The sequence below is a fragment of the Garra rufa genome, chromosome 4, assembly GCF_049309525.1.
Source record: "Garra rufa chromosome 4, GarRuf1.0, whole genome shotgun sequence".
Lineage (NCBI taxonomy): Eukaryota > Metazoa > Chordata > Actinopteri > Cypriniformes > Cyprinidae > Garra > Garra rufa.
This window is the reverse complement of record NC_133364.1, coordinates 35616740-35633196: the sequence shown is the minus strand read 5'-3', so window position 1 is coordinate 35633196 and position 16457 is coordinate 35616740. Positions and strand designations below refer to the sequence as shown.

The following is a 16457-nucleotide window of genomic DNA, read 5'->3' as shown; positions in this document are numbered from 1 at the left end:
TAACTGATTATTAATGAACATTTTTAAACAAATACGTTCACATTGATACAATATTAAATTAAGCATTTTAATAAACAGAGGATTACCAGTATTTCAGAATGATTTTAACAATGTAATGATTAGAAAATAATATTGAGGGTGGAAGACCACGTCATCGTGTTTTGTCACGTTTTCTTGATGACCATGAAAAGAACAAAAAATACAGATATGAGAATGGCATCGTTAGAAACGGCAAAGTGTCTACTTTAATAACAACAAAACAATGTGCTTTTGTAAAATAAAGTAAATGAACAGGGTGCGCTCTCTGCCGTCTCGGTCTCCCAGGACTTTCTTCACAGGCATGAATAAAACAACCTGAATCTCAGTGAATATGTGCCTCACATACATGATACTGTAACGTATCTGGTCTTCCCTGTCATCATGAACTCTTGCACCACACTTCATGGACTACAATCCCCATAAGCCACTGCACCAATCACTGCACACATCTGTTCCTCATTTCCCACTGAACTGATTGCTGCATACACCTGTTTATCATTTACCCACATGTATTTAAGCCACTCACACACACAGCCACCTTGCGAAGTCTAATTTGTTCCTATGGTCATTATTCTAAGCGTGTTTCTCTGTATTGGATTACCTGTGTATGACTCTGGACTGTGTACCCCGTTATTGATTCCTGCTGCCTGCCATTGTTGGATTATCTGTGTATGACTCTGGACTGTGTACCCCGTTATTGATTCCTGCTGCCTGCCATTGCGACCACTGCTTGAGTATTGAACTGTTTCCCGGATTACCTACGTTGTTCCTGTTTTCTGGCGTTTACTCCTGCCTGTTGACTATTCTAATAAAGCCTTGCAAATGGATCCGCACGTCTCTGACTCCTCCTTGTGACAGAAGACTTCGCCACACTTGGATCCAGCGGCTTTATTTCACCACCAGCAGTTCACCATGAACCCAGCCACTCAAATCATGCGTCTCCGTCAGGGTGGGCGTCCCATAGAGGACTACATCATAGACTTTATTGAACTAGCTAATCAGACTTCAATGAGCAGTCTATGCCTGATGATATTTTTTCATGGAGGCCTTTCTGAGCCACTCCACTCTTTAATGCCACTTCATGAACCCGATTGGACTTTAGGACATTATATAGACATTGCACTGCGATTGAGTGGCTCTCCCTTTACTGTGGATGTTTTAAAAGAGCCACAGCACAAGATGTCTGCCAGCCCCGAGCCTCAGCACAAGAAGTCTACCACGCCAGAGCCTGCTACAAAAATGGCCTATCCTAGGTTAATTTCTAGCGTGGAGGACCCACCGCTGCTGTCGGCTCGAGCAGCTGGTCTCCCAACCAGCCTTCCAGAGTCTCCGCTGGTCCCGCCCGGCCTTCCAGAGTCTCCGCTGGTCCCGCCCGGCCTTCCAGAGTCTCCGCTGGTCCCGCCCGGCCTTCCAGAGTCTCCGCTGGTCCCGCCCGGCCTTCCAGAGTCTCCGCTGGTCCCGCCCGGCCTTCCAGAGTCTCCGCTGGTCCCGCCCAGCCTTCCAGAGACTCCGCTGGTTCCGCCCAGCCTTCCAGAGACTCCGCTGATTCAGCCCAGCCTTCCAGAGACTCCGCTGGTTCAGCCCTGCCTTCCAGAGACTCCGCTGGTTCCGCCCAGCCTTCCAGAGACTCCGCTGGTTCAGCCCTGCCTTCCAGAGACTCCGCTGGTTCCGCCCAGCCTTCCAGACAATCCGCTGGTTCAGCCCTGCCTTCCAGAGCCTCCGCTGGTTCAGCCCAGCCTTCCAGAGCCTCCGCTGGTTCCGCCCAGCTTTCCAGAGACTCCGCTGGTTACATCCAGTCGTCCTGAGATTCCTGTCTGCCCGGTTCTGGTCACGGAGCTCATACATGGACTGTTCCCACCCACCCTCCCTACTGCTCCAGTCCTGCCACCTCTGTCTCCTGACAGTCCCTCTGCTCACCCACATCCCACCTTCGGTGCAGAGGACTGGTCGTGGGACTGCCAGTCTCCATCGGTGTTCAGACTGAAGGATCCCTCACCATCACCTCCAGTCTCAGAGTCCTGGACTCCACCTCGGTCCTCCGACCCTGCGGCTCCACCCCGGCTCTGTGCTCCCTCGTCTCCGTTGTCGGCCGTCGGCCCAACAGCTCCTCCGGGCTCCATCGTCTCTCCGGCTCCGCCCCGGTCAGTCGTCACCCCACCTTCGCCTCTGGACTCTACTCCTCCGGCTGCGCCTCGTCACTCCGTCCTGCCGGCTCTGTGGACCTCCTCCCTCCCGTGGGCACAGCCTCGATCCTCTGTCACTCCGGCTCCGCTGCGTACCTCCGGACCTCCATCTCCGCCGGGGTCGCCAGAGCCTTGGGTTCCGCCTTGGCCCTCCGGATCCTCTGTGTCGCCCAGGACCATCGACTCTCCGGTTCCGCCTCGGGCTCCACCGGCTCCACCTCCGTCGGTCGGCCCCATGCAGGAGCCAACCCTTCCTCCTCCATGGCTTCTCCCTCCGTCGGCTCCGCCTCATTTCGTGGTTCCAGTACCCCTACATGGACCTGGCCCTCCATCCCTCCCCCTGTTCCGCCTCCGCTCCACCACCCTCAAGGTTGTATAGGTGGTTAGAGCGTCTGGAAGCCGCTCCTTGTGGAGGGGCTATGTAACGTATCTGGTCTTCCCTGTCATCATGAACTCTTGCACCACACTTCATGGACTACAATCCCCATAAGCCACTGCACCAATCACTGCACACATCTGTTCCTCATTTCCCACTGAACTGATTGCTGCATACACCTGTTTATCATTTACCCACATGTATTTAAGCCACTCACACACACAGCCACCTTGCGAAGTCTAATTTGTTCCTATGGTCATTATTCTAAGCGTGTTTCTCTGTATTGGATTACCTGTGTATGACTCTGGACTGTGTACCCCGTTATTGATTCCTGCTGCCTGCCATTGTTGGATTATCTGTGTATGACTCTGGACTGTGTACCCCGTTATTGATTCCTGCTGCCTGCCATTGCGACCACTGCTTGAGTATTGAACTGTTTCCCGGATTACCTACGTTGTTCCTGTTTTCTGGCGTTTACTCCTGCCTGTTGACTATTCTAATAAAGCCTTGCAAATGGATCCGCACGTCTCTGACTCCTCCTTGTGACAGATACATATATGTATAGAAAGCCACTAATTCCTGATAGTAGCCTTTTATTCTTAACTTCATGAGTAAAAACGTTGCTTGGCTATACATAAAAAGCTACATATTTTTAGATGGATTTTTCAGGCTATTGTCAGACTAAAATCTGTATTCTGAGTAAAATATTGGTTTAAATATGAAATATAATCAAGCCAAGTTTCATCATAAAAAGGCTCACAGTTGTAACACACAGTACATATATTTATCCATACCTCTGCATTTTCTCTCAAATACAGTTTTGTATTTGCAAATCACTTTGCATTTATTTGAAAGTCAAGTTTTTCTTTGCAAAGCATATTGTGTTTGTTTGCAAAATGCTGGATTTGTTTGATGAATATTGGCACAAAATTCACTCCATAGTGGTCTTCTGCTGCTGTAGCTCATCTGCTTCAAGGTTTGACATGTTTTGTGTTCAGAGGTGCTTTTCTGCATATCTCAGTTGTAACAAGTTATTATATTAGATACCATTTTCTGCATCACTAGTAAAGAAAGGGGTGTGGATTTATTTAAGGTGTTAATTTAATTAGTTATTTAAAAGAAAAACACGTCCTGAGCCTAAAAAAGAGGAGTGAACTATATTTAGCGTGAAGGAAGGAAATGTGCTTACAATGCATGCATGTTCACACCCACCTTTTTTTAAAGCCAATACAAATCAGTCTAGTGAGCGTCTCAGACACTTTCTGATCTTCAGCTCAGGATCTACAAGACTCTTTCGTTCGCACAAACTCAAGAAAAACACAGAGGTAAATCTGCATACAGTAAAAATGTGGTTCGACATGTCAATCCTAAAGTTCAGATACTTCAACTGCATTTTATGTTAATCTAGTACAACTTGTCTTTAGGATTCTTTACATAAAATTATTAGGCTTTTTTATGTAAAAGTGTTAGGTACATTTAGTTTAGTCATAATAGATTTTACTGCAAAAAATGCTTTTTTTACTTAGATTTTTTTTTTTTTAGTCTTGTTTCCAGCCAAAAATATCTAAAAAATTCTTAAATCATTCTTAATTTGTTTTCAGAAAAAAAACAAGTCAAAATAAGTGTGTTTTTGATTGAAACAAGCAAATTAATCTGCCAATGGGGTAAGAAAAATAATCTTGTTTTCTGTTTGGAATAACATTTTCTTCTTACCCCATTGAAAATAAAACAAGAAAATTATTTTTACTTGTCTAGAAAATCCTTCTTAATTTAAGAATTTTCATATATTTTGACTGTAAATGACAAAAAATCTAAGTAAGAAAAGCATTTTTTGCAGTGTTGCTAGACTAGATTCTGATGTTAAATACTGTTAGCATGAGACATTTTAAAGCACAAAAAATCGAAGCAAAAAAAACTATTTTGTTATAATGATTTTAGACAGTGTACTGAATTTGAATTATGACATGGTAAATCTGTTGTTCTTTTATTATTTTTACAATAATATGACAATTTTGTTGAACATGTACTGTAAGAAAATTAATTTTAATCTGATATCATTTCAGATATCATCTGTATTCAGACACTGACTGTGTTTTTGCGCTTTTGCCTTTATACACAAGTACAATGGATTTAAAATAAAACAATCAAGATGTGATTGAAGTGCAGACTTTTCGCTTTATATTAAGAGGTTCCACCAAAATATGACATTTACAATTCAGGAGTAACAGCCATTTTAAGCAAAGTACCTCTATTTTCAGGGGCACAATAGTATTTGGACAGTTGAATAAGAGAAGGTTAATTGACCTGATTCTGTCCATTCCCTCATTACTTCAAGACAAATTAAGCAGATAAAAGATGTGCAGTTGATAAGAGGTATCAAATTGGCTTAAAAAAGCTGGTGCTACTAAGTCCAAAGAGATCTCAATGAAAGTGAAGAAGGCCATCATTAAGCTAAAAAAAAACAACAAATCTATATGAAAGATCGCAAAAACTTTACTCTGATAGCACACATACATCTTGGAGACGTCTATTTGACGTCTGCGTTTACATCTTGCAGGCATAGTTTGCTCATCTGAAATACGTCTATTGGACGTTTCCTATCAGATGTCAAATAGACGTCTATTAGATGTCTTTAAGATGTTTATGAATTAGAATGAATGTAAAACTGACATCTTATAGACGTCTGCCAGACGTTTGTAGACAGCAGATGCTTTCCAGATCAAGAGATCTTTAACAGACATCTTGCAGACGTACATGTGCTATCTGGGTATAACCAATCCCCATTTGCAACGTCACCATCATGTGAGGCCAGGAAGTGGAGCCCCAGATAGCACACGTACGTCTGTAAGATGTCTGCGAAAGATCTCTTGATCTGGAAAGCATCTGCTGTGTTCAAACATCTGGCAGATGTCTGTAAGATGTCAGTTTTACATTCATTCTAAATCATAAACATCTTAAAGACATCTAATAGACGTCTATTTAACATCTGATGGGAAATGTCTAATAGATGTATTGCAGATGAACAAACTACGTCTTGCAGATGTAAATGCAGATGACAAATAGACGTCTTCGAGATGTACATGTGCTATCAGGGATGTTGTTTGATTCATATAAATCATTTTTACAAATGCAGTAATGTTAGCCACAAAAATAATTGTCCATTGCCAATATTTGACTGCATCTGCATCTAAATCCTGATAGTAGTTTTTTCAATGCTAAAATGACTCTATAACATAGGCTTAGGCTCATTCTCATACACATTCAGAAAATGTGGGAGTGATTTTTGACATAAATTTGACTAACAAATATTAGTGAATATATTTAATATATAGTAAATATAAAAGCTGATGACATACCTCAAACCGTGTCTCGAAATAACCACAGTCATGATTGTTGCAGTAATCTTCTCTCCATAAAGGCAAAACTATTGTAAGTAAAATAATGGTAATGCCTGCGGTTATAATACTGAAGATGTTCAATCCAAGTGAAGCGTTCACCTACAAGCAAAAAACAAAACATAAAACAGATTAATAAAGTGGCAAGTACTTCAAAACATTGTTAACATGTTAATGTAAAAAAAATGGAGTGTGATAAAAATACACTATACTTAACGTAAGTAAAGGAAACATACTGTAGCCTTAAGCTGCAATCATGCAGATAATAAAGTGAGACAATGACAATTTGTCTTTTTAAATCTGACTTGACCATAGATTTAGATTTAGACTTAGACAGCAAAAGTATACAGAATTTTCTTTTCATCTTGCCTCTGTATAAGACACAATGAGTATTTTAGCTACACAAAACACATACATGTCATTGGCAGCTCCAAAGTCTCCCCAGCCATTGAGATTTGACTTTGATTGACTGGTAACAATTTTCTTCATGTATCCGAGTGTTTGGTGTGAATTCTCAAAAAGCATCACAATCCTTTCATTAAATTTAGATTAGATACGCTGTAAAAAATTCTTTTCTTACTGAGATTATTTTGCTTGTTTCAACTTATTTTTTCTGAAAACAAGACAATATGTTTTCCTTGTCTAGAAAATCCTTCCTGATTTAAGAATTTTCAGATATTTCGGCCGGAAACAAGACAAAAAAAAATCTAATAAAGAAAAGCATTTTTTTGCAGTGTGTGTACATTTGGGACCTTCCTGACAAGTTTAGGGTTATTGATGCCCATATTTTAGCACAGAAAGAAGATGAGAACACCAGTTCAAAAAATCAGCCCAAACACAACAGAGCACTATTTCTGTACGTCCAGCAGTGCTTGGACCCTTAAAAGTAAAGTGTTGTGTACATACCAGACACAAACTGGAGGGTGAATTAATCTTATTTTCTGCAGAAATGCAGAGTGCCCCAGAGGTAATGTACTGAGAAGAGAGAAAAAGACAAAAATTTTGACTTGCATTGAAATAGATAGACTGTATTGTAAATGACAGAACACTTAATTGTATAATTGTTTCTTACGATCAGAGATCCCCAGTAAGGAATACCTATAATGACAAAGCCGAACTGTGGAGTAGCTGCCGCCAACAAAATGCCTAACAGGAGAGTCAGCACACCGATCATTATCTGGACCGTCTGTGAGGGACAAAAGAAAGCAGAAAGTGTGAGTCTTTCATATAGTGCAACAGCATAAAATATTGAATATACATTTATGGCAGTTGTAGTTATGGACTCATGATTGTACTTAAGACATTTCTCACCCCAAGGGCTTTCGGTTGGCCTTTCAGAAATGCCTGAAGTCCTTGAAGAGGACTAAAGCTTATGGGGCTGTCACGTAATGAACGAACGACTCAAACCCAGACAGACAGAGGTGAGGGAGCTATAATCATAGACTGAACCCTGCTGAAAAAACCAGCTAAAACCAGCCTAGGCTGGTTGGCTGGTCTTAGCTGGTTTAAGCTGGAAATGGCTGGTTTTAGCTGGTCTCCCAGCCTGGCCAGGCTGGTCAGGCTGGTTTTAGCTGGTGGTTTCCCAGCCTGACCAGCTAAGACCAGCCTGACCAGCCTGGCCAGGCTGGAAAAATGGCCAAAACCCCTCTAAAACCAGCCTGCCTCCCAGCTATGACCAGCTAAAACCAGGCTGGTTGACCAGCTAAAACCAGCCAACCAGCCTAGGCTGGTTTTAGCTGTTTTTTTCACCAGGGACCTAGGTAAACAATGAATTAACCTTTTCTGTTTCTAATAGCATTATAGTTTTGTCTTGTTTGTAGTGTGATGAACGTTTGTATAAGCAGTACATGTGTTATGGAAGTAACACGTAACTTTTTAATTATATTTTGGTAAAATGAACGAAATGACTCGAAAAAAGATTCGTTCATTTTGCTGAACGAGACTCAAAAGATCCGAGTCGTAAAATGATCCGAACTTCCCATCACTACAATACGCCTTATTCAGCCCGCTGCCATTTTGAATCGAAAACGAGGCTGTGAGGGATAGCAGTCCAGCAGCGCCCACTGTGGCGCATTGTTGCGTACCGGGATGTAGATCGTATAGCCGTAAAATAATAGGTCATTTCACATTTTTCCACAGGACAAAGCGCTCCAGAAAACGTGGACTGATCGACAGGACATATAACCTAACTTTCAGGTAACAATATTGCATTTATTTAAGAAAATGACTGTGGAAACTAGCCGGTTGGCTAATTGCTAATTTATAATGCGAGCATGTTTATCTTCCTTTAAACGTTTACGCAGAGCTAACATGTGATGTATTACTACAACAACTAAACTAAATAGATTACAAAGAACACAAGAGTGCTCAACATTTTACTCAGGATTGTTTTTCAAAAACACTGACTGGAATTAGGACGCTTAAGGAGGGTTCAGCTCCGTCTGTGTTTACCTGGACTCAAAGACCTCACGAAAAGAAAACCTTGCGATTGTAAATGAAAAAGATATTCTTTTTAAATGGTGTTTTAAAGATCAACATGTTTAATAGTTTGTGTTAAGAGCCTGCAGTTAACGTTAGATCGTAAGCCTCTTTCAGACAACATGTTAAGTCATACAAAAAACAGTGGGTTGAAAGTTTATTTTTATGCAAAGAGATCAAAAGATAACAATTATTTATTAGTTTGCCATGTAGTGTTTGATGTCAACCCCTTTTAAAATCGCTAAATGATATTCAGAACATTATTTTTTTGTTTCTGTCTTGCTTTAGACAAGGAAAATGTCATGTTTATCGTAATTTCATAATAAAGGTCGGGAAGACGCTTATGACCTAGCTGCAGGCTCTTAACACAAACCATTAAGCATTTTAATCTATATAACATCATTTGAAAAACTCTATGTAAGCGTTTAAAGGAAGATAAACATGCTCCCATTAGAAATTAGCAGTCTTTCCACAGTCATTTTCTAAAAAAAAATGCAATATTGTTACCTGAAAGTTAGGTTATTTGTCCTGTCGATCAATCCACGTCTTCTGGAGCTCTTTGTCCTGTGGAAAAATGTGAAATGACCTATTATTTTACGGATATACGATCTACATCCCGGTACGCAACAACGCGCCACAGTGGGCGCTGCTGGACTGCTATCCCTCACAGCCTCGTTTTCGATTCAAAATGGCAGCGGGCTGAATAAGGCGTATAAGCTCGAAGGTAAGGACCAGCAGCGGTGTGTTGACGCCTTCATCCCCACACGAGCCAATCACAGCAGTCTCTCAGGATGGACCAACCACAGGCGGGGTGGTGTTTGTAATTTGAGCGTTTACAGGGGCTTGACTGAGTAATTCAAAACTAAATTTGAGTTCGCTGTGTGAAAAAACCGCTGTAAATCAAACCCTTCAAGTTGGTTTTCTTATTTAAGGTAAGTCCAGTATGTCCTTCTAATAAATGTGTGTTTGGTATACTCGAGTTGAAATGTGTTTACTTTTATGAATAGCTACTGTTTATCATAAAATGTATTTCTGCCAATTCGAATCTATTATGATTCACATCCAAGTGTTATATTTTCACCTTTCCCCCCGCTTAGTAGTGAGAGTAGACGGAGTTTCAGTTCATAAACAATTATTGTTTGTTTAATATTTGCGTTACATAGTAGTACAGTGAAGAGCAAACCGTAAATGGAGTGGTAGAGAGAGGGGTACTGATTTGGGAAAGTTAAGGAATCCGGACGCGCAATGCTCTATTCGCCTTATGTTTCCCGTTAGATTAGGCGCGGCCATTTGTTAATGTCTGTCTGCTGTTTGTAAACTACAATACGTTTAAAACTCACTGGCTGCTCAGTTTTATAGCTATTTTACATGTTGTTATTCATCCCGTTGTAAACTGCTTACTTCTGCTTTGAAAAATAATTATATTTGCGTCATTTCATGGTGTTGCTAAGAAAATTTACCACAGACAAGTCTGTATTACTTTTATGACCTCAAGAACCCACAGGTTTGTGTAATTTACAAAAAGAAAACACTGATAAATTCAAAACGTCTGTGCACATTTTCATATCACTTTATTTCTGAAGCTTTTATTTAAGTGTAATTTTTGATATATGATTTTTTTTTAATTAAAAGGCTTGTAAAAGCCTTGTGTATCAAGTATCAAGTGACAAAACGTTAAAAAAACACATGGACAAAATCTGTTCCATTAAAAAGAAAAAAACTCTAATTCTGATTATTTCAGGCTTTATAGTGTTAATAATAAGTTGCCTATTTTTGAAGAATACACTAAATGTATAAAGTAAACACATTTTTCTAACAGATTAAAGTGCAAATGACACATCTTCCCGTCCCAGGCCGGAAAATGTCTGAGCTCAGTGCCCTTAAAGGAATAGTTCGCCCTCCAAAAAATTAAAAATTGCTGTTAATTTACTTTTCAGTAGAAGCGAAGGCCTAAAAAGATTTTTTGGTTGAAATCAGTCACATTTACAGACTGTAGTTTTGATTTAATCGTCAACATCAATAGAGAGCGTTTAAAATATAATATAAAAAAATAAACATTTTTTACAGCATTAGATGATATACAAATCATTTTAATCAACCAGTTTAATGACATTTCTAAGCCACATCACTGCCCAGATAGCACACGTACGTCTGCAAGATGTCTGTTAAAGATCTCTTGATCTGGAAAGCATCTGCTGTGTACAAACATCTGGCAGATGTCTGTAAGTCAGTTTTACATTCATTCTAATTCATAAACATCTTAAAGACATCTAATAGACATCTATTTGACATCTGATGGGAAACTATGTCTTTCAGATGTAAATGCAGACGTCTCCCCGAGATATACGTGTGCTATTGGGGAAGGTACCTACTTTCGGACAAATGAGGCCTAAGATTAATCAGATGCAAATAAAAACACAAAACCAGTTCTAAATGAAAGACAATAAGTTGACAAAAAGATTGAATCCAATATTAGGTGATAAAATAGCATAATGAGAGATTTATAAGCAGTTGTTTGGAGTCCGGTCATTTTTGACCAGGAACATCAAAGGTGTGACAGGAATTCCAACACAACCAGAGGGTTAAAGAAACATCTACCCTGATAGCACACATACATCTCGGAGATGTCTATTTGACATCTGAAAGACATAGTTTGCTCATCTGCAATACATCTATTAGACGTTTCCTATCAGATGTCAAATAGACGTCTATTAGATGTCTTTAAGATGTTCTTGAATCAGAATGTAGGTAAAACTGACGTCTGCCAGACGTTTGTACACAGCAGATGCTTTCCAGATCAAGAGATCTTTAACAGACATCTTGCAGATGTACGTGTGCTGTCTGGGTAGATAAGAAGTTTACACTGGCCATGCAGGAAATGCTCAAAAAGTACCAGCTGTTTCCTGTATTATGAGCTGTTTCATAATAATATTGTTCATGTTTTGATTCGCTATGGTTTTGTACAGGTCAGTTTGAGATTTAGAAACCAGAATGTCCCACACAGTCATACCAATGAACTCTTCAACGCTCGTCATCCAGTTTCAACTTCCAACACAAACAACGGTGGCCAATGCTCCAGTACCTGTTTATGGACAACAGGTGTCGGGAGTTTCACCTCTTCAAGGACTGAAGGCCTTTCTAAAAGGCCAGCCGAAAGCCCTTGGGGTGGGAAATGTCTCATAGGTCCAATCATAAGTCCACAGCTACAGCTACCATAAATGTATATTGAATATTTGACACTGTTTACTGAAAGACTCTCATCTTACTTTTGGTCCCTTCACAGACGGTCCAGATAATGATCGGTGTGCTGACTTTCCTGTTTGGCATTGTGTCTACAGTTAAAGCAGACCTTATCTTTGTCATTAGTGGTCTTCCTTACTGGGGATCTATCATCGTAAGAAACAATTATACCATTAAGTGTTCTGTCTTTTATAAAACAAGCTATTCCAATTTTTGTCTTTTTGTCTTTCTCTCTTCTCAGTACATCACCGCTGGCGCACTCTGCATTTCTGCTGAAAATAACATTAATTCACCCTCCAGTTTGTGTTTGGTATGTACACAGCAGTTAACTTTTAAGGATCCAAGCACTGCTGAACATACAGAAATAGTGTTCTGTTGTGTTTGTGCTGATTTCTTGTCTTATTTTCTGCCCTAAAAGTATATGGGCATCGATGAGCATAATTCATAGAGACTCTAAACTTGTCAGGAAGGTCCCAAATAATAATAATAATAATAATAATAATAAAACAATGTGCATTTTTGAGATTCAATTTCCGCATATGAAAATATCTGCCATCTTAAATTTTACGGTAATAAATAAGCTGTTGGTCCAAACTTCACTACAAGAATCTTCTTTGGTGGATATGGCTTTACATTAACATGTAAGCACAATGTTTTGAAGTTCTTGCCAATTTAATATTTTATGTTTTGTTTTCTGCTTATAGGTGAATGCTTCTCTTGGAATGAACATCTTCAGTACTATAACTGCAGGCAATTCCATTATTTTACTTTCACTGGATTTGGTTTTACGTCGATACACTGACTGCAGCGGTTATTACTGTGATTATTTAGAGGCACAGTATGAGGTATGTCATCAACTTTAATATTTACTAGGGTTGCACTGAAAATGCATTTTCGGGTTTCTTGGCTGAAAGAGAAAAATGGCCAGAAGATAAGCTGGAATATTTACATTTGTTTAATGATTACTGATAGGAACGCTTTAAGTTTTACAAGACCTAAGAGGAAAAGCTATTCTTCACTACTGAGTTTGTTTGTCAAATTTATGTCAAAAATCACTCGCACTATTTTTTGCATGTGTATGAGAATTCACAGATGAAGCACTCAAATGGTTATTCATCTGTATAGCGGAAGCTCTAAAAACTACCATTTCAGTTGTAGAGTCATTTTAGCTTTGAAAAAAAGACACATTAGCAATGAAAAGGACAGTTATTTTAGTGGCTAACATTACTGCATTTGTAAAAATGATTGAAATGAATCACACAACATGGTATACTAAGTCAATTTACTGCTATTTATGCCACAATTCAATGCCAAAAATTGAATGTGTCTTAAACCAGATGCCAAACTGCGCTGCTCTTGGTAGATTGTGTTGATAATTATGGAATGAAACATTGTGTCTGTTTTCTTTATTGAACTTTCTACTTTAATGTAACTGCTTTTAAAAGATCGTTCTCTCACACTAAGTTGCCCTGTTTGGTAAATCTGGCCTTAATGTGTTATATTATATACAGTTAAGCCCGAAATTATTCATACACCTGGCAAATTCTGACTTAAAGTTACTTTTATTCAACCAGCAAGTTTTTTTTTTGACCGGAAATGACACAGGTTTCTCCCAAAAGATAATAGTTATTGTGGAAAAATATTTCTCAGCTTTTATTTACGTTTGAAAAAAAAGTGGCATGTCCAAAATGATTCACACCCTTTGCAAACTGTCACAGTCTATGGGAAAATCCAAAGTTCTATAACATTCCAAATAGTCCAAGCTGTTCTAAAGCATCCTAATTAGCCGGATTCATTGGGAACAGCTGTTTTAATCAACTCAACAGGTGAAAACAGAAACTCTCTGCTGGTTCATGGACAGTCATGGCTAAGACAAAGGAGCTCACTGAGGACCTTCGGCTGTGCATTGTGGATGCTCACAAGTCAGGAAAGGGCTATAAGACCATATCTAAATGTTTTGAGGTTCCAGTGGCTACAGTGCAAAGAATTATTAAAAAACACAAGACATTCTGCACTGTGATAAATCTCAGCGGATGTGGTCAGCAGCCAAAAGTGACACCTGTGCTGTGAGGATAGTGAGAGAGGATCACCTCCAAGGCCATCCTAATTAATCTGGGCTCTGCTGGTGGCAACATTTCAAGGCACACAGTCCAACAGACACTGAACACCGCTGGGTTACACAGACGCAGATCAAGGAGGACACCACTTCTCCAGATAAGGCACACAAAAGCCTGCTTGGCCTTCTGGTCTTCTGTTTAATGGTCAGATGAAACAAAAATTTTATTGTTTGGCCACAATGATTTAGCCTTCATTTGGCGTAAAAAAGGAGAAGCCTTCAACCCTAAGAACACCATCCCCACTGTCAAACATGGTGCTGGGAACCTGATGTTTTGGGGGTGTTTTTCAGCCAGTGGACCAGGGCCCAGATAGCACACGTACGTCTGCAAGATGTCTGTTAAAGCAGTGATTCTCAACTCCAGTCCTTGGGGCCCACTGCTCTGCACATTTTGTCTGTTTCTGAATCTGACACACTCAGTTCAGTTCATGGATCGTTCTCCTAACGAGCTGATTATCTGAATCAGGTGTGTTAAATGAAGGAGACATATAAAATGTGCAGAGCAGTGGGCCTCGAGGACTGGAGTTGAGAATCACTGTGTTAAAGATCTCTTGGTCTGGAAAGCATCTGCTGTGCACAAACGTCTGGCAGATGTCTGTAAGATGTCAGTTTTACTTACATTCTGATCATAAACATCTTAAAGACATCTAATAGACGTCTATTTGACATCTGATGGGAAACGTCTAATAGATGTCTTGCAGATGAGCAAACTACGTCTTTCAGATGTCTTGCCGATATAAATGCAGACGTCAAATAGACATCTCTGAGATGTATGTGTGCTATCAAGGAACCTAATCACAGTAAATGGCACCATGAAAAAGGAGCAATACATCAAAATTCTCAACAACAACATCAGGCAGTCGAGAAACTTGGCCTTGGGCACCAGTGGACATTTCAGCACAACAACGACTCAAAACACACAGCTGAAGAAATGGTTAGCAGACAAAACATTAACGTTTTGCAGTGGCCCAGCCAGAGTCCTGACTTAAATCCAATTGAGAATCTGTGGAAGAGCGGAAGATCAGGGTGATGGCAAGGAGACCCTCCAACCTGAAAGAGTTGGAGCTCATGGCTAAAGATGGATGAACAAAAATACCAGTGGAGACATGCAAAAAGCTGCTCAGCAATTATAGGAAGTGTTTGACTGCTGTAATGGCCAATAAAGGCTTTTCTATTGATTATTGAGAAGGGTGTGAATAATTTTGGACATGCCACTTTTTGTTCAAATGTAAATAAAAGCTGAGTAATATTTTTTTCAACTATGATGTCTCTTATACATTGTCTTGCTATATTTTGGGAGAAGCCTGTGTCATTTCCATTAAAAAAACTATCTGGTTGAATAAAAGTAACTTTAAGTCAGAATTTGCCAGGGATATGAATAATTTCGGGCTTGACTGTATATAAACTTCAAGGACGGTGGTTCTGGACTGCTGAGCATTCAGTGTACTGGTGTAAGTAGTAATTATCATATATATTGTTATAATAATGCGTTAATGTTGATTTTTCTCTCAGACTCTTTTCAGGGGAATCAGAGGTGTGTTGTTGGTATTCGCTTTGCTTCAGTTTATCATCTCCATCTTTCTGTCAGCATTTGCCTGTAAAGCCAACAGATGCTGTTATCCTTCTCAGGTGAGTAATACACCAAACCAAAGGTTCTCAAACGTTGTGTAAATGTAAAATTCTTGAGTTTAAATCTCCTGTCCACAGAGATGGAGTTTGTGAGAAGCAGCATTTTTACTGTGAACTGAGTTGAAACACCTTTTCTTGTACAACTCATTTCTTAAGCATCCCTAATACTAACATTACATGTGTTTTTTTTTCCAAAGACGCAGTTCATCTCACTGGATTTAAGACCTCAATCCTCTGATTACAGACCCACTCATTTCCAGGATCTTAACAGCTCAGAGGTAAGAGAAACTTGTAACTGCCGATTAGTTGGTTTTTTGAGAGTCCATGTATTGAAAGTGTCTAAAGCACTCAGTAATGAGTTCGATAATGGGGGTTATGTATTCTGCTAAACAGGTCTTGTTGCTCCTTGTTCACGCATTTTGCATATGCCTCATTAAATATAAATATGATTTACTCAAGATGAATTCAAAGTGGACACTAAAGATGAACATAACCAATGTCCATTACATATGTGAATTGATTTATTTATTTTTTTTTTTTACATTTTAAATACGTATTGAAAAATTCGTCCACAGTTAAATCAGCTAGCTCATTTTTCTGATTACCTCAAAAGTCCATCGATATCGCCATTATTTATTACACTTATTAGTATGCGTTATGTATTGCTATTAACACATTCTCCGATAAGCGGAAGTGATGAGGCCTCATTTCTGAGTTTGGTCAGGTGACGTTATACCCAATTGTTACGTATTATTTTCAATAAATAAGCAATCAAGCTTATCGTAGTTTTTGTTTTGCAGATCCCTGTGGCCGGCAGCTCTTCCATTCAACACCAGCCTGCAGACGCTCCTCCACAATACAACGAATCCAAATAAATATGAAACTAAATAAATTGGAATGTATCCGAAAATATAACTCAATATAACAAATATTACAGTTCCATGTATGGGAAACTACTGCAGTATATTCAGGGGCCATGTATGGCTACAGTATACGTTGAT

At 39.6% G+C, this 16457-nt stretch overlaps 1 protein-coding gene across 1 annotated transcript; it reads left to right on the top strand.

The window, feature by feature from the left end:
* Nucleotides 1-9321: 9321 nt before the first annotated feature.
* On the top strand, nucleotides 9322-16457 carry LOC141333973 (membrane-spanning 4-domains subfamily A member 15-like). Its single transcript, XM_073839126.1, has 8 exons — nucleotides 9322-9403; nucleotides 11438-11636; nucleotides 11755-11865; nucleotides 11953-12021; nucleotides 12416-12556; nucleotides 15340-15456; nucleotides 15654-15734; nucleotides 16257-16457. Exons 2-8 carry the CDS (start codon nucleotides 11463-11465, stop codon nucleotides 16329-16331), a joined length of 768 nt encoding a protein of 255 aa, XP_073695227.1. The 5' UTR covers nucleotides 9322-9403; nucleotides 11438-11462; the 3' UTR covers nucleotides 16332-16457.